Source organism: Salvelinus fontinalis, chromosome 40 (genome assembly GCF_029448725.1).
Source record: "Salvelinus fontinalis isolate EN_2023a chromosome 40, ASM2944872v1, whole genome shotgun sequence".
Lineage (NCBI taxonomy): Eukaryota > Metazoa > Chordata > Actinopteri > Salmoniformes > Salmonidae > Salvelinus > Salvelinus fontinalis.
This window is the reverse complement of record NC_074704.1, coordinates 17,028,460-17,046,842: the sequence shown is the minus strand read 5'-3', so window position 1 is coordinate 17,046,842 and position 18,383 is coordinate 17,028,460. Positions and strand designations below refer to the sequence as shown.

General features: G+C 42.2%; 2 protein-coding genes across 4 annotated transcripts in view; both read left to right on the top strand.

The window, feature by feature from the left end:
- The window catches only part of LOC129839496 (phosphoinositide 3-kinase regulatory subunit 6-like), a 31,861-nt gene extending 14,834 nt beyond the window's left edge, over positions 1–17,027 (top strand). For both annotated transcript variants that reach the window (XM_055906991.1, XM_055906989.1), the window contains exons 9-20: positions 644–794; positions 1,421–1,516; positions 2,054–2,546; positions 2,959–3,058; positions 9,546–9,668; positions 10,732–10,842; positions 11,354–11,456; positions 11,614–11,684; positions 11,959–12,049; positions 12,389–12,441; positions 12,661–12,767; positions 15,271–17,027. In XM_055906991.1, the coding sequence (XP_055762966.1) occupies positions 644–794; positions 1,421–1,516; positions 2,054–2,546; positions 2,959–3,058; positions 9,546–9,668; positions 10,732–10,842; positions 11,354–11,456; positions 11,614–11,684; positions 11,959–12,049; positions 12,389–12,441; positions 12,661–12,767; positions 15,271–15,430 (1,659 nt within the window). In that variant the 3' untranslated portion in view covers positions 15,431–17,027. The remainder of the gene's footprint in view (positions 1–643; positions 795–1,420; positions 1,517–2,053; positions 2,547–2,958; positions 3,059–9,545; positions 9,669–10,731; positions 10,843–11,353; positions 11,457–11,613; positions 11,685–11,958; positions 12,050–12,388; positions 12,442–12,660; positions 12,768–15,270) is intronic.
- Positions 17,028–17,833: 806 nt separating this feature from the next.
- The window catches only part of LOC129839333 (bMERB domain-containing protein 1-like), a 49,290-nt gene continuing 48,740 nt past the window's right edge, over positions 17,834–18,383 (top strand). For both annotated transcript variants that reach the window (XM_055906677.1, XM_055906678.1), the window contains exon 1: positions 17,834–18,155. In XM_055906677.1, coding sequence (XP_055762652.1) covers positions 18,071–18,155 — 85 coding nt within the window. In that variant the 5' untranslated portion in view covers positions 17,834–18,070. The remainder of the gene's footprint in view (positions 18,156–18,383) is intronic.

Sequence of the window (18,383 nt, the reverse complement as noted above, 5' to 3'; positions counted from 1 at the left end):
TGTTTTATGGTCTTGATATTTATTTAGATGTTTAATCTCAGTTTGACTTTGGTTTTGTCTTGTCATTTCGCACATGTTTCCATGTTTTGTTCAAAGCTATCTAAATCAATACCACTTTGTGTTTGACACTAGTTTCTATATCAATGTATTGCACAAACCCCTTTGTGGTTTGTGCAGTTTCAATTTGCACCAAAGCAAAGCTCAGAAAGCTAACGGTCTCTACTGCTGCCTCATACATGCCATCTCAGTCATATTCAGCAACACACTTAATCAGAAATGATCTATAATGACTCAATAGTATGTTGTTAAGTTGTGTTGTTCCATGATCTAACAGAGGTTGGCACCATTCCCATTAAAACACACACTTACACACACTGGTCCTAATATAACACTCATCTCAACAGGATGTGTCAAACTCAGACCCAGATGTGTTTGTCTGGACGCTGATGGCCTTTCACCTGTATTCTATTCATAGACAGTGTGTGTGTGTGTGTGTGTGTGTGTGTGTGTGTGTGTGTGTGTGTGTGTGTGTGTGTGTGTGTGTGTGTGTGTGTGTGTGTGTGTGTGTGTGTGTGTGTGTGTGTGTGTGTGTGTGTGTGTGTGTGTGTGTGTGTGTCTGTTTGTGCGTGTGTGTGTGTGGCAGGAAATTGGCCAGGACGTGGAGCCGTACTTCCAGGAAGTGGTGGCCAGTCTGGAGCAGAGTGTGGAGGAGGGCACCAAGGGGGAAGGGGTGGTGCTGAGGGGGAGACTGGGACAACTCTACAGAGAGATCCTCACCCATACTGACACATCAGGTACAGGATCATCATAGAGGGGTCATCTTTTGACTGTTTGAAACCAAAACCAACTGATCTAAAAAGCATCCAGACATTATCTCCCATTTCTTTTAGACTAGCATTTGGTTTCTGTTTACAAGTGAAAATGGAGAGGTAACGTTAATGTAGACGACACTTCAAGGTATTACATGTAGATTCTGGTACGTGTATATAAGTAGTTATACATTTTTCACATAGGGCGTATTCAGAGAAATACTGCCAACCCTGTCCTTTTCATGTGTTAGTGTGTCTTCAAGCTGACCACATACCGTACAGTGCAGCAGTCACTGACTCAGGGAATGTTATTAATAGATCGCTGTATAGGTCGGCTGATCTTCCACACTGTATTCCTCCATGTCTAAATCTGTCGAGTCAGAGCCCCCCCCCCCCCCCCCCCCCCTTAGGACAGATGTACACTGTATTTCCCTTTTAATACATATTTATTCTTCTCATCATAACAACTATCCTTCAAATGGACAATACACTGTCTCTCACAGGCCGGCTGTGAGACCATATACTTAGTGTAGGGGAGGGGGACCAGGAAGTAAGCGGGTGTTGTGTTGTTTTTGGTGTCATTGTGACAGTTTGGGCTTTTCCTGGTTTAGACACATTGTCCTCCGGTGGTGGGGGATGCCTGTGTGACATGCCGCTTCCCAATCCGGAGATGAGCTTCCACCTGTGGCGGGAGGATGAGGAGATCTGTGAGTGGCCAGATCTGTTGTTTACACACACCAATGAGAGAACTCTGTTATATGAACTCTGTTTAATAAGAGTAATCGTTTTTTTTCTCGCAAAAAGGTAGTGGTCAAAATTATTGACACCCCTAAAAATTCTTAGAAATAAAGTAGTCTCAAGTTTAGATTTCGATCCCATATTCCTAGTACGCAATGACTACATCAACTTGTTACTCTGCATTTGCAATTCGTTTTTGCTTGTGTATCAGATTATTTTGTGCCCAATAGAAATGAATGGTAAATAATGTATTGTGTCATTTTGGAGTCACTTTTATTGTAAATAAGAAGAGAATATGTTTGTGAACACTTGCTACCATGGTTATGGATAATCCTAAATGAATCGTTCATTCTAGCACACTGTGTTCTCACCCGATGCAAACGTCCAATACTATAGCGCTTTCTTGTCTCGCTGCTTCATGTTGACCTGTATTGACATTCATGTTATAGAGATGTAGTACATATGTCATCTAATTCTAATTTCTCTGATGTCACTTCTTCCGCCAGGGCGCGAGCTGGCCAAGTGCGTGCGCTCCAGCTCCATGTCGTCAGAACACTTCTGCCTCACCCAGGACCAGGAGACAGACTTTGACCTCGCCGACCTCGCCGCCGACCTCACTTCCTCCTCCGCCATGCCCCGCCACTCCGTGATGTCCACCGACAGCGGCATCGAGAGGGACCTTCCCCCTGGGGTTGAGCCTTCAGTGGTGGAACCCTCTGGTGGTTCGGAGGAGGGGGAGGCCAGGTTAACCCGGCGAGGAGGCATCAAGATGAGGCCGTCAGTCACGGACAATATGGCCCTGATGCAGGACGCTCTGGAGGAGAGCGGGAGTGTGGCCGGGGGAGGGGGAGGCGGGGGAGGGGGGACACTTCATAGGAAGGCGGGGTGCAGCGGGACCCCGTCATTCTCCAAGCAGCAGAGGCACTTCACAGCCCGGATCGTGGTGATGGGGGACGACAGGGTGCTGGGGAAGCTGGCTAAGGCCTTCTACTTTCTCAGGTGAGGGACCAGGATCATGGGTAATGTAGTCTGAGAGACTACATGTAGTTTGTAGTGGATATTGGATATATTAGAATGGATACTGGATATAATAGATTTCTGTTAGATATGATCATAGTATACTTTTTGGAGACAGTTCCACCTGCAACATCTCAATTTGGTTAGCCCTATTGCTGTTGAAAATTTTTTCTTTCATGATGTCCAAAAAATGGAATCGGAAACTAACTGTCCATTTCCGTGGTCTAGTCAGGAAGAACAAAGTTGAATTGAAACCATGACACATTTATAGTTAATGTGTCAGAAATATACAATGGGATTATTCCTAACTAACTCAAGACTGGTTATTACACCCATGTTGGTGTCCTGTGTAGCATGGTTTGAGGGTTAGTTTATCATTGGTTTCACTCTGCAGGAAAAGGGAAGCGCGTCGTCTCTTTCTGACCATGAAAGTCAACTTCCAGTTTTACTACATCCCTGTCTGTGAGGATCCCAGTCCCACCTGTCCTGTCAAAGTAAGACCACAAGCTAACACCTCACCTCTATAAGTTTACAACCTGTCAAGAGACAAAGATATGACTCATTTTAGTGTTTCAGTTTGTGAACCCACACCCACACCCACACCCACACACACACACACACACACACACACACACACACACACACACACACACACACACACACAGTATGTGAAATGATCACATCAAAAGAATGGTATGCGGGTTGAAATGGCAGATTTGGACACTGATAAGTGCCTGCATTGGAACGCAGTGGCTGTACAGTGATATGCTGTAAATGACGTCAGAGCTCAGGCTCTGCGCTCCACAGCGCTGTATGAGTTTTGACTGACAGCCGTTCTGAACTTGAGCAACGCACGCGACAAGAAGTTGCCCACATCCCTCCCACTAATTGGACAACTTTTGCAATTTTTTGTTGTCTGAGTGAGGGAATGCTGTAAATTATGTATTTTGAAAGATGAGCTTCCAAGGTGGCTTAGCAGTTCAGACGTCTTTTTCCGTATTGTCGTGTCGTGTCCTGTATATATATATATTTACACCTTTTCTTCACATATCTTTTATTTATTTTATTATCCAAGAACTCAACTACAAAAGCTTTCCTGCAAAAGCTTTCCTGCAACCCGCTTCACCAATTACAATAAGTATTATTTACCTCAATCTGAAAATCCATCGTGGAAGATAGCCAGGGGCTAATTCAGAAGCTAGCCTGAAAGCTAACCAGAAGCTACTCCGATAGCTAGCCAGAAGCTAATCTGTAGCTGCCCCGAAATTAGCCGGTTTGCTGGCTAGCGTTGGTGTTTCAGCTGCCCACGTTTTGCGGTCATCAGCTATTCCTTTAGCTCGATAATCTACCGGCACTTTTGTGCAACGCGACTCGGACCGGAGCATTCCGGGACTTTTTTTCTCTCAGTTTCCCCGGATTCCAACCGCAGGCTCTGGACACTTGCACCTTGATTTCGCAGCTAGCTAGCTGCATACCGTGTGACTATTGGCTTACGTCGACCCCGGAGCAAACTCAAATCATGCTGGAGCTAGCCAGCTGAGGAGTTCCATCACCATCCGGACCCGTTTCTTTTGTTGCTGCTGCAGATACGGAACCCCACCGGGCCTTCACGACTGACTGCCGACGTTATCTGCCCGAGGGATTTATCCAACCGGCACCTCCGTCCCGACGTTACCTGAACGCTCATCTGAGGCCCGCTAATTGTTAGCTGTCTTATCGGCTGCTATCTGAACAAAACCCCACTACACGGAACCTACCGACGGAAACGCACGAGGTATCTACAAACAGACCTCCATCCTATGCTGCTACCGATAGCCATATACCCGGCCAGCTGTCTGGATCGCCACGACCCCAACCAACCTCTACTCACTGGACCCTTATTGATCACTCGATTAAGCATGCCTCTCCTTAATGTAAATATGCCCTGTCCATTGCTGTTCTGGTTAGTGTTTATTGGCTTATTTCACTGTAGAGATTCTAGCCCTGCTCTCTATACCATATCCAACCTCTCAGTTCCACCACCCACATATGCGATGACATCACCTGGTTTCAATGATGTTTCTAGAGACAAGATCTCTCTCATCATCACTCAATACCTAGGTTTACCTCCACTGTATTCACATCCTACCATACCTTTGTCTGTACATTATTCCTTTAAACTATTTTATCGCCCCCAGAAACTTCCTTTTACTCTCTGCTCTAGTAGCTCTAGGCGACCAATTCTCATAGCTTTTAGCCGTACCCTTATCCTACTTCTCCTCTGTTCCTCTGGTGATGTAGAGGTGAATCCAGGCCCTGCAGTACCTGGCTCCACTCCTATTCCCCAGGCGCTCTCTTTTGATGACTTCTGTAACCGTAATAGCCTTGGCTTCATGCATGTTAACATTAGAAGCCTCCTCCCTAAGCTTGTTTTGTTCACTGCTTTAGCACACTCTACCAACCCGGATGTTTTAGCCGTGTCTGAATCCTGGCTTAGAAAGACCACCAAAAATTCAGACATTTTTATCCCCAATTACAATATTTTCAGACAAGATAGAACGGCCAAAGGGGGCGGTGTTGCAATCTACTGCAAAGACTGCCTGCAGAGTTCTGTTATACTATCCAGGTCTGTTCCCAAACAATTTGAACTTCTACTTTTAAAAATCCACCTCTCTAAAAACAAGTCTCTCACCGTTGCCGCCTGCTATAGACCACCCTCTGCCCCCAGCTGTGCTCTGGACACTATATGTGAACTGATTGCCCCCCATCTATCTTCAGAGCTCGTGCTGCTAGGCGACCTAAATTTGAACATGCTCAACACCCCAGCCACCCTACAATCTAAGCTTGATGCCCTCAATTTCACACAAATTATCAATGAACCTACCAGGTACCACCCCAATTCCGTAAACACGGGTACCCTCATAGATATCATCCTAACAAACTTGCCCTCCAAATACACCTCTGCTGTTTTCAACCAAGATCTCAGCGATCACTGCCTCATTGCCTGCATCCGTAATGGGTCAGCGGTCAAACGACCTCCACTCATCACTGTCAAACGCTCCCTGAAACACTTCAGCGAGCAGGCCTTCCTAATCGACCTGGCCGGGGTATCCTGGAAGGATATTGATCTCATCCCGTCAGTAGAGGATGCCTGGTCATTTTTAAAAAATGCCTTCCTCACCATCTTGAATAAGCATGCCCCATTCAAGAAATTTAGAACCAGGAACAGATATAGCCCTTGGTTCTCTCCTGACCTGACTGCCCTTAACCAACAGAAAAACATCCTATGGCGTTCTGCATTAGCATCGAACAGCCCCCGTGATATGCAACTTTTCAGGGAAGCCAGAAACCAATATACACAGGCAGTTAGAACAGCCAAGGCTAGCTTTTTCAAGCAGAAATTTGCTTCCTGCAACACAAATTCAAAAAAGTTCTGGGACACCGTAAAGTCCATGGAGAATAAGAACACCTCCTCCCAGCTTCCAACCGCTCTGAAGATAGGAAACACTGTCACCACCGACAAATCCACTATAATTGAGAATTTCAATAAGCATTTTTCTACGGCTGGCCATGCTTTCCACCTGGCTACCCCTACCCCGGACAACAGCACTGCCCTCCCCTCTGCTACTCGCCCAAGCCTTCCCCATTTCTCTTTCTCCCAAATACAGTCAGCTGATGTTCTTAATGAGCTGCAAAATCTGGACCCTTACAAATCAGCCGGGCTAGATAATCTGGACCCTTTCTTTCTAAAACTATCTGCTGAAATTGTTGCCACCCCTATTACTAGCCTCTTCAACCTCTCTTTCGTGTCGTCTGAGATCCCCAAAGATTGGAAAGCAGCTGCGGTTATCCCCCTCTTCAAAGGGGGGGACACCCTTGACCCTAACTGCTACAGACCTATATCTATCCTACCCTGCCTTTCTAAGGTCTTCGAAAGCCAAGTCAACAAACAGATTACCGACCATTTCGAATCACACCACACCTTCTCCGCTATGCAATCTGGTTTCAGAGCTGGTCATGGGTGCACCTCAGCCACGCTCAAGGTCATAAACGATATCGTAACCGCCATCGATAGGAAACAATACTGTGCAGCCGTATTCATTGACCTGGCCAAGGCTTTTGACTCTGTCAATCACCACATCCTCATTGGCAGACTCGACAGCCTTGGTTTCTCTAATGATTGCCTCGCCTGGTTCACCAACTACTTCTCTGATAGAGTTCAGTGTGTCAAATCGGAGGGTCTGTTGTCCGGGCCTCTGGCAGTCTCTATGGGGGTGCCACAGGGTTCAATTCTTGGACCGACTCTCTTCTCTGTTTACATCAATGATGTCGCTCTTGCTGCTGGTGATTCTCTGATCCACCTCTACGCAGACGACACTATTCTGTATACTTCTGGCCCTTCTTTTGACACTGTGTTAACAACCCTCCAGGCGAGCTTCAATGCCATTACAACTCTCCTTCCGTGGCCTCCAACTGCTCTTAAACACAAGTAAAACCAAATGCATGCTCTTCAACCGATCGCTGCCTGCTCCTGCCCGCCTGTCCAACATCACTACTTTGGACGGCTCTGACTTAGAATATGTGGACAACTACAAATACCTAGGTGTCTGGTTAGACTGTAAACTCTCCTTCCAGACCCACTTTAAACATCTCCAATCCAAAGTCAAATCTAGAATTGGCTTCCTATTCCGCAACAAAGCATCCTTTACTCATGCTGCCAAACATACCCTTGTAAAACTGACCATCCTACCAATCCTCGACTTCGGTGATGTCATTTACAAAATAGCCTCCAAAACCCTACTCAATAAATTGGATGCAGTCTATCACAGTGCCATCCGTTTTGTCACCAAAGCCCCATATACTACCCACCACTGCGACCTGTACACTCTCGTTGGCTGGCCCTCGCTTCATACTCGTCGCCAAACCCACTGGTTCCAGGTCATCTACAAGACCCTGCTAGGTAAAGTCCCCCCTTATCTCAGCTCGCTGGTCACCATAGCAGCACCTACCTGTAGCACGCGCTCCAGCAGGTATATCTCTCTAGTCACCCCCAAAACCAATTCTTCCTTTGGACGCCTCTCCTTCCAGTTCTCTGCTGCCAATGACTGGAACGAACTACAAAAATCTCTGAAACTGGAAACACCTATCTCCCTCACTAGCTTTAAGCACCAGCTGTCAGAGCAGCTCATAGATTACTGCACCTGTACATAACCCATCTACAATTTAGCCCAAACAACTACCTCTTTACCTACTGTATTTATTAATTAATTTATTTTGCTCCTTTGCACCCCATTATTTCTGTCTCTACTTTGCACTTTCTTCCAATGCAAACCAACCATTCCAGTGTTTTTTTTTTTTTTTATTTTACTTGCTGTGTTGTACTCACTTCGCCTCCATGGCCTTTTTATATTTTTATTTATTTATACATATATCTGTTTGCCTTCACCTCCCTTATCTCACCTCACTTGCTCACATTGTATATAGACTTATTTTTTTTATTTTTTTTCACTGTATTATTGACTATATGTTTGTTTTTACTCCATGTGTAACTATGTGTTGTTGTATGTGTCGAACTGCTTTGCTTTATCTTGGCCAGGTCGCAATTGTAAATGAGAACGTGTTCTCAATTTGCCTACCTGGTTAAATAAAGGTTAAATAAATAAAAATAAAAATGTCCAAATGTGCACTTCAAATTTTCATATCATAAAACTCCTGCAATACACAGTCAACATTTATGATCACTATGTTTGATGTACAGTTACAAGATGACATCAATCAATCACATTTATTTATAGAGCTCTTTGTACATCAGCAGATGTCACGAAATGCTTATACAGAATCCTAAAACCCCAAACAGCAAGCAATGCAAATGTAGAAGCATGGCGTCATATCCTGAGTTGTTCTGAGCAGAATCTCACTTGGCAAAAACTGGTTGAATCAATGTTGTTTCCATGTCATTTCAACAACAACAAAAATCTATTTGATGATGTTGAATCAACGTGGACACTGATTGGATTTGAAGAAAGGCATCAACGTATGGAAATGTGTTTTTTTTCACCCAACTTTTAACCTAAATCCAATGACAGTGATATTTTTGGTTGATTTCACATTGACAACTCAGCCAAATGTAAATCAAAACTAGACGTTGAAATGACGTCTGTGCCCAGTGGGATGTGTGTGTATTATGAAGAAAATCCGCAGCGGAACACGCACCTGAATGCACCTGAATGCACCTGAATGCACCTGAATAGTCATTTTTTATGCGCACCAAAATGACGATATGTTCTCTGAATTGCCCTGTGAATGCCTAACACTGATTTATAATGGTCCGTTTTTGGATTGTGTTAGCAAGAACAGTAATTGTGTGACGGCGGGGATGGAGGGCTGTGTTCCAAACACAACAACTACAAGTGTGCTTGTTCTAGTTCCTCAACGGCACAGCTAGGAGAGATTAAAAAAAAGCACCTTGTAGTTGAAGACTGTTCTTTGAGTCATAAAAATGTATTGAAATTACTTAAGAACTGTGCACACTTTGGAGAGGTGTGTGGCCACTTGGAGACAATTGTGTTTGTCTTATGTTGCACCTACCCCACATTTTCCAGGAATATTCTTATCATGCTACTGAATGTATTCAGAGTATTTAAAGATTTTGTTATCAACAAATGCGGTGAAAAGTACAGTAAATATAAAATACACAAAATCAACAGTGCAATTTTTGGATTCAGTCGTCAGTTGAACTGTGTCCTCGACTTTGGTATTATCATTTTCCCATAATCTCCAAACTGTTCCCTTTCAATTGTTACCGTGGTTATGCATATGTTTTTCATATTTCTTCTGTAAGAAACATTTACATTTTGCCTTATCCATATAGGCCAATTCCCACTAGTGTAAAGGCTTAATGCCGTTCTCTGGTTTTACACTGAACTTGGCTGTGGTTGAGAAACCCTAACAGTGTAGTACAGTAATGTATCTATAATAAACCATGTTGTACTTCTCTATCAGGAAAACCTCTCCCCAACCCTGGAAAACCCCTGTGCCCTGGGTTCCTACTTGGGAATGGTGGATCCATGGTACGACTGCAACATCAACAGCCTGGGTTCCATGATCCCCAAGCTGGCCAAAATGGTACAGTAACCCACTGTTTCTACGTTATGTTGAAATGACAGCGTCAAAGAGTATTTTCTGTTCTCTTCTGATACTTTTGATTGAGCCTGCCTGGAATGCTAGATTGACAGGGTTTGCACTTTCGGGACTGTTCCATTGGTTTCATTAGCCTGGCAAGCTCAATCAAGTGTAGCTTTCAGGATTTTAAGAGGAAACACGATACTAGTCTAATCTACAGTAGATCTGATTTACAGTAGATAAAGTTATGTGGTTATGTTGAATGTGGTTTATGCTCTGCAACCGGTCTGTACCATATAAAAAAGTCAACAAATTACCGTTTGCATGTTTCTAGGTGTTTTGAATGATTAGCAAAACAAAAGGACATTGCACAGTACTGTACAGTAGTTGCTTGCTTACAGGAAGCAACAAAAAAACATCTGTGGGCTCTTATCGAAACTAGGAACCTATGAGTACTGTATGCAAATAGTTTTGCTGTTATGGGTCATCTTAGCATTTAGCTGGATAGAGGGAAGAGAAACTGTTTGACACAGTATAGGGAAAGACAGAGAAGTATTGGGGGGTAAAAGATTGTGAAACGTAGCAGGGACACAGGGTCAGGTTTTCATCGTTTAATGCTGTAGTTTCCAACAAATACGGACCTTTAATGAATTACAATGTGAGGGAAATAGAACAAATAAGTTAATGCTGCATAGTAAAAAAGCCTTTGTGCACCACAATAACTTCCCGAAGTAATCAATGCACTCATGTAGTGGAAGAATGGAAAAGCCTTTTTTACAACGCGTAGGTAGGTTTTTTATTCTTGCCATGCATAAGCCATAAAACAATCAAGGCTTTTAAAAATGTTCCACTACATGATACTGCCTTGATTACTTCTGGAGGTTTGTTTGCACAAAGGCTTTTCTATTGTATTTCATCCCATGATCAAAGAGCACCTTGTGGATGAACTATAAACCAAAGAAGAAAACATGAACATTCAGTGTATTAAAAAGCTACTTTTATGTGTACCCCTATCTGTCTTGGTCAACCCCAGGCTCCATACTAACATGATCCCATCTCTCTCCAGCAGTCCAACAGCAGCAAGCAGGCAGAGCCTAACCCCTTCCTGTCTGATGTAATTTCCTACTACGTGCGGACCGGACTGCAGCCTGTTTACTTCACCATCTATTCTGTCAAGGTGAGGAGACATAGGGTGCATCTGAAATGGTACTCTATTCAGAGCCCTGTGGGCCCTGGTCAAAAGCAGTGCACAATATATAGGGACTAGGGGGCCTTTTGGGACACAGGCGTAGCCATTTGCTTCACAAACAGGTCTAGTTATCGCCTAGGCACTATCGAATCTCTCTACCACTGTCTGTTGTTGATTGTGTGACGTAATGACAGTAGGTCTGCAGCGATGGACTGAGCATAGATTATCTTTAGCACTCTAGCATGTTCATGATTATCAGTCCTCACTCATAGACCAAAAACACCAAATACCAGAGTGCACATTATCTGAATGGTAATATATCATAATGATAATAATATATGCCATTTAGCAGACGCTTTTATCCAACGCGACTTACAGTCATGAATGCATACATTTTTGATGTACGGTTGGCCCCAGCGGGAACCGAACCCCCATGGCGTTGCAAGCGCCTTGCTCTACCAACTGACCCACGATTGTCATCCTCTTGCTTATGTTCTAGATCTGCTTCTCCAACTTGACCAAGGACTCAGTGGAGGACGTGTTTCTCTCCCACTTAGAGCTGGACTTCCCCGAGTTCAAACAGTCCCCAACTACTTTGAAAGGTAACGTTTAGCCTGTGTACGCCGATCGACGTTCTCTGCATCTGATGTTTTTTTAAACTGATTTGAAGTGTGTGTGTGTACGTGTGTGCATGCATTGGCGTGTGCACGTGTATATGTCACTCGTCCGGTCTGAACACGTCTGTCCTCCCACTCTCAGCCACAACCCTCAAGCAGAAGAAGAACACAGGAGACGTGTGTGGTGCTGTCGTTTCTGTCAACTACAAAAAGGTCAGCGAAAGTTCAACTGTGTTTTTAACATGACCTCATCAATATACATCAATGTAAAAGTGCTGCATCTGGCTATGAAGCTGATGTTCTGCTCTATTTTCATAGTGTTTGGGATTGATACTGTTTACGCAACGACTGTTTGTCTCTGTTTAGAGTTTTGAACTGCGCCATGAGAGTGGCCTGACCTGACGAGAGATCATATAACCTGTATTTGACGTTTAGCTGTTAGCTTCTCTCTATGACCTCCGACCTGTGTCTCTGTCCTCCTCTCCAGGTGTCGTTGAGTGGTAGAGACGTAGATAAGGGTATGTCAGTGAGGACCTCAGGTGTTCAGATTAGTGCCATCCCTTCCAATGAAACTGAAGGTATACAACACTACATATCACACACAATGATATTTTCTACATTCATGTAATTAATTGCTAGATTCATCTGTATTGTGATCAGTAGTAGCTGAGTTGTCACCCTATGGGTCTATTCCACGTTGGTTCAACATCATTTCATGGAAATGACGTGGAAACGACGTTGATTCAACCAGTGGGCAAAGTCACGATGTAAAACAGTAGTGCATGATCATGCTGTTGCATATTGATACAATTGTGAGAATGTTAAAATAAGTTCTGAAATGTCTATTACTTTTCCCGTATTATTCTGTATATCTGTTGAAGCCTGGACTATGTTGTCATTTTTGTTGTTGTCCTCAGATCTGAACTGTCTTACAGTAGCTTTCAACGAAACTAAACCCAAGAACACCATGGTGAGTTTACACCGTTGTGACACACAGATGTCTATTAGTGAAGGTTGTTATAAAATTCAGAAACATAACATATTTGCTTAATCCTCTTGGAATTCTTGGGTCTCCATCTTGTTCTTAACGTCACAAAGGCCTGGTTCGCCTGACTACGCCTGGTGGCCACATCGCTTCACGATTTCATAAACCTAAAACCAAACCTAACACACAGACTTAATTCCACAGGAGGCCAAGATTCGTACCTGTAACATTAAGATCAGAACCCTGGAGATGAAAACCTTCACTGTGACCCTGGACAAAGACTCTAGGAGGACCTTCAAAGACGTACAGAGGTGAGAGCTGTTGGTGGAGCTGTTGCCTACGGGGCTACCATGGAAACTTGAAATACATGAAAACAGGTCAGACAGTGGTTTGGTGGATAGACACATGATCTTGTTACCAGAAGGTTGCTGGTTGAAATTTCTTCTGAACCATGTTGGTCTAACCTCATTTGATTAGCCCTAGTCATACTGTATGTGGTTTAGTTACATATGAACATGTTATATATATTGTGTCATGTTACAGTATATGTTATATATATTGTGTCATGTTACAGTATATGTTATATATATTGTGTCATGTTAGAGTATATGTTATATATATTGTGCCATGTTACATTATGTTATATATATTGTGTCATGTTACAGTATATATTATATATATTGTGTCATGTTACAGTATATGTTATATATATTGTGTCATGTTACAGTATATGTTATATATATTGTGTCATGTTACAGTATATGTTATATATATTGTGTCATGTTACAGTATATGTTATATATATATTGTGTTATGTTACAGTATATGTTATATATATTGTGCCATGTTACAGTATATGTTATATATATTGTGTCATGTTACAGTATATGTTATATATATTGTGTCATGTTACAGTATATGTTATATATATTGTGTCATGTTACAGTATATGTTATATATATTGTGCCATGTTACATTATGTTATATATATTGTGTCATGTTACAGTATAAATAATATATATTGTGTGATGTTACATAAGAGATACAGTTGAAGTCGGAAGTTTACATACACTTAGGTTGGAGTCATTAAAACTCGTTTTTCAACCACTCCACAAATTTCTTGTTAACAAACTATAGTTTTGGCAAGTCGTTTGGGACATCTACTTTGTGCATGACACAAGCAATTTTTCCAGCAATAGTTTACAGACAGAATTGTATCACAAGTCCAGTGGATCAGAAGTTTACATACACTAAGTTGACTGTGCCTTTAAACAGCTTGGAAAATTCCAGAAAATTATGTAATGGCTTTAGAAGCTTCTGATAGGCTAATTGACATAATTTGAGTCAATTGGAGGTTTACCTGTGGATGTATTTCAAGGCCTACCTTTAAACTCAGTGCTTGACATCATGGGAAAATCAAAAGAAATCAGCCAAGACCTCAGAAACAATTGTAGATCTCCACAAGTCTGGTTCATCGTTGGGAGCAATTTCCAAATGCCTGAAGGTACCACTTTCATCTGTACAAACAATAGTACGCAAGTATAAACACCATGGGACCACGTAGCCATCATACTCCTCAGGAAGGAGACGCATTCTGTCTCCTAGAGATGAACGTACTTTGGTGCGAAAAGTGCAAATCAATCACAGAACAACAGCAAAGGACCTTGTGAAGATGCTGGAGGAAACAGGTACAAAAGTCTTTATATCCACAGTAAAACGAGTCCTATATCGACATAACCTGAAAGGCCGCTCAGCAAGGAAGAAGTCACTGCTCCAAAACCTCCATAAAAAAGCCAGACTACGGTTTACAACTGCACATGGGGACAAAGATCGAACTTTTTGGAGAAATGTCCTCAGGTCTGATGAAACAAAAAGGGAACTGTTTGGCCATAATAACCATCGTTATGTTTGGAGGAAAGAGGGGGATGCTTGCAAGCCGAAGAACACCATCCCAACTGTGAAGCATGGGGGTGGCAGCATCATGTTGTGGGGGTGCATTGCTGCAGGAGGGACTGGTGCACTTCACAAAATAGATTTCATCATGAGGAAAGAAAATGATGTGGATATATTGAAGCAACATCTCAAGACATCAGTCAAGAAGTTAAAGCTTGGTCGCAAGTGGGTCTTCCAAATGGACAATGACCCCAAGCATACTTCCAAAGTTGTGGCAAAATGGCTTAAGGGCAACAAAGTCAAGGTATTGGCCATCACAAAGCACTGACCTCAATCCCATAGAAAATTTGTGGGCGGAACTGAAAAAGTGTCTGCGAGCAAGGAGGCCTACAAACCTGACTCAGTTACACCAGCTCTGTCAGGAGGAATGGGCCAAAATTCACCCAACTTATTGTGGGAAGCTTGTGGAAGGCTACCCAAAATGTTTGACCCAAATTAAACAATTGAAAGGCAATGCTACCCAATACTAATTGAGTGTATGTTTTCTTCTGACCCACTGGGAATGTGATGAAAGAAATAAAAGCTGAAACAAATCATTCTCTCTACTATTATTCTGACATTCCACATACTTAAAATAAAGTGGTGATCCTAACTGACCTATGACAGGGAATTTTTACTAGGATTAAATGTCAGGAATTGTGAAAAACTGAGTTTAAATGTATTTGGCTGAGGTGTATGTAAACTTCCGACTTCAACTGTATGTTATATGTAAATAACTAAATGCACATATATGCTTTTAAAAAGTGTAATATTATAATCCTCATTCAATGTTCAATGTCACTAAAGCCCCCAAAAACTGGCAAACATACTTATCTAACTCTCATAATTTAACATGTCCTTTATCAATTAATCCAATTCCAGCATAGAGATCGCTCCCTGTCTTGATCCTGGATACTGTGTCCAGAAGACCATGCGGTCCAAGTTCAGTTTGGGGGAAGAGGAGAGAGACGCTGGCCTCAGCAAGTACATGAACAAAGGACTTCCTCTACCAATCAATACCTTCGCTGGTATCATCAACTGACTGATCTCACAACCATCTGGATGGACTCCACTGTACAGAGACTGAAACGTTGAGACCATCTACATCGTATGAGGATCAGGGATGCGCTTAGTACTCACAACAGTGCCTCAGTGTACCTTGAAGGGATGTGGAAAGAGAACCTGGGCGGCAGCTAAGGGTAACTGGTGTAACCTTGACTAGAAAACCAGTTGAGTTTGACAAGTGTTAGATTTGTCAACAAACAAATTAATTTGCCATGGGTATTGGATCTCATTCCAGTTTCTGCTTGTGACAGTTTTATCATATACTGTTCCCATAAGCATATCTCTGACTGACAGCATAGTCAAAGAACAATATTGCCTCAAAAATTGACAATTTTATGAGAGTGCATGAGGCATGAGAGTGAAGCTGAGTTGGTATTAGCTCCAAGATAAGCTTTAGCTCAGAGGACTAACATAAACTTGACAACCTGGGTTCAAAATCTGGTCCGTCAGAAGAGTAGCCCACCCTCCCAATCATCTAACCTAAGGGAAGACTCATCCATCTCTTGACGTCAGGGTATTGGCAAATTCCATTTCAATTCAGTAAAGTTATGGAGTGAACTGAAATTCCCATCGGGATTGACTGAATTTAAATGGAATTGACCCCAACCCTGCTTGCCATGTAAACACACTACCTGCTGCTCTTTGAGTTCCGACACTGAATAACCCTGGTAGGGTCATTTTCCTTACTAAGCTTGGCAGAAGAACAACTTAAAGATAGTTTGATGTCTTGGTGAGCTAACAACAGAAGCTCTTGAAGCAGTCACTTGTTGGATTAACCAGTTCTTTAAAAAACAGGTTCCATTTAAAGGTGCATATAGCCTATTACAGGCCACGTCTGCTCTCTGAGCTCACCTAAGTTCTTGTAAGTTAGCAATAAAGGTTTGAATGCACGGTGCACAAGCCTTCAGTAAAAACACGACACAAAAGAACAGGCACCTATTTTAAGATCCCTAAAGAACATGTTGCGTGACAGGAAACCGACTGGGGGGGTTTCAATTTCTGGTAGCTTTCTGCTTATGACTTTGTTCTGTATGCTATACTAACAAGTGGTGCAATATCCAGTGTGGTTGACTATTACCATGCTAGGAGGTCTATGCTAAAATGAAAGTTAAACTCTGAGCCCTTTGCTTGTTTCAAATGAATTTATCACGCCTAACTTGAAGGTGATGGACCACAGTCACCGCTGTCAGACATTGGCTGGTTTACAATAAATCATGAGGTGATGGGGACTAGTTATCATATATGCACCCATAAAAAGTATTTAGATGGCAGAAAGACAGGCACAGAGAGAGAGAGAGAGAAAGACACTGACTGACTGAATGACTGAGTGGCCACATCTATAAAAGCCACTGTCATAATACCATTGAAAAAAACGAGGGTCTTAAAGAGTATTCTGATCGCCAGCTAGTATTTTTGTAATGCATCATCAATCGTCAATAGACCTTTTTGCACACTTGTCTATTTTTTAAATGTTATGTATGTAAGACTAATCATTGGAGTATGGTGTCATTGCAATTACTTGTTTAATAGTAGTGTAAATACATGTATTTTTATATAATTACTGTATATTTTATATAAAAAAAGATCAAATTTGAATCTGACTTTTTCTGAAATGAAATATGAATGAGATGATTTTTTTCTTTTTTAAAGGGATAGTTCACCCAAATTACGAAATTACATATTGGTTTCCTTACCCTGTAAGCAATAAGTCTATGGACAAGGTATGACAGACATACATGGACAAGGTATGACAGAAATACATGCTTTGGTTTAGTTTCCCTGGCACTGTTCCACTGCTAACGTTTTAGCATTTATGGCACAAATATATATACTGATATTAGCATTTTTCCACATCTTCAAATCATCTAGAAGGGACTTTGTTTAGCTTCACAATAAATTTGAGATACTTTTAGATGATTTGGACTTGATGCATGAAAAATGTTAAAACAGTGCCAGGGGAATAAAACCAAAGCATGGATTGCTGTCCTACCTTGTCCCCAGACTGCTTATGCTGCGTTCAAGACAACTCGTAAACTCCGAACCTCAGAGTTAAAATTTGTGTATGTTTTTTGTGTAGGGCTTCCTATTGGTTGCTTTTAATACTTTCCAAGTGGGAACTCTGACCTCATCATTCTACAACGAGTTTCCAAGTTGGACATTTCAGAGTTTCCTAATTCTGAGTTTTCTTGAACGCAACGTTACAGTGTAAAGAAACCAATGTGTAATTTGGATGAACTATCCCTTTAAGTACAGTGCTGTTGAACGAGAGGGATACTGTGGGGGAAATGCATGTAGTACCACCGATTAACGCTAGATGGCACCATGGTCTAATATAAAAGTATATCTTCGAATTTACAGTAGGTATTGGAAACATCATCAGCCTTGGCTTGAACACCGCAAACTCAAATAACGGCAAGAGCGTGACAACACCAGCACGTTGTCGAAGCGTTTTTACACAATTCTCTGCCATGCAGCTTGGTACTTAATGAAAGACTGTGCGCATAGACTGCTCCTGTTGCCTTCTCTTGTTAGTTTTCCTTTGGTTTCCAAGACACAGCATTTTATTTGTTTGACAGCGCATCCTTGACCAGTTTGGAATCGAACCCACGGTTGAGAGATGGAAAAGGAAAATAAACACGAATCGTCACATCAGTACGGCTCTCTGGAATGCACTAAATGGAATACAGACAATTCCAAAACAGGTAAATAAATGGAACTGTTTGTGTGTGCATAATTGACATGAGAAAGTGAAGACAATAGTATTTATTACAGGGGAAACGCTTGCAGTTGCATGCAGATGTTGATGTTTGTTTCGTAATGCACCTCTACAGGTGGCAGTCAACAGCTGTAACTAGCGCGCTTATTTTTAGTTCATTAGGATCCCATCAACTACTGCACATGCAGCAGCTAACTCTTCCAAAATAAAAAAG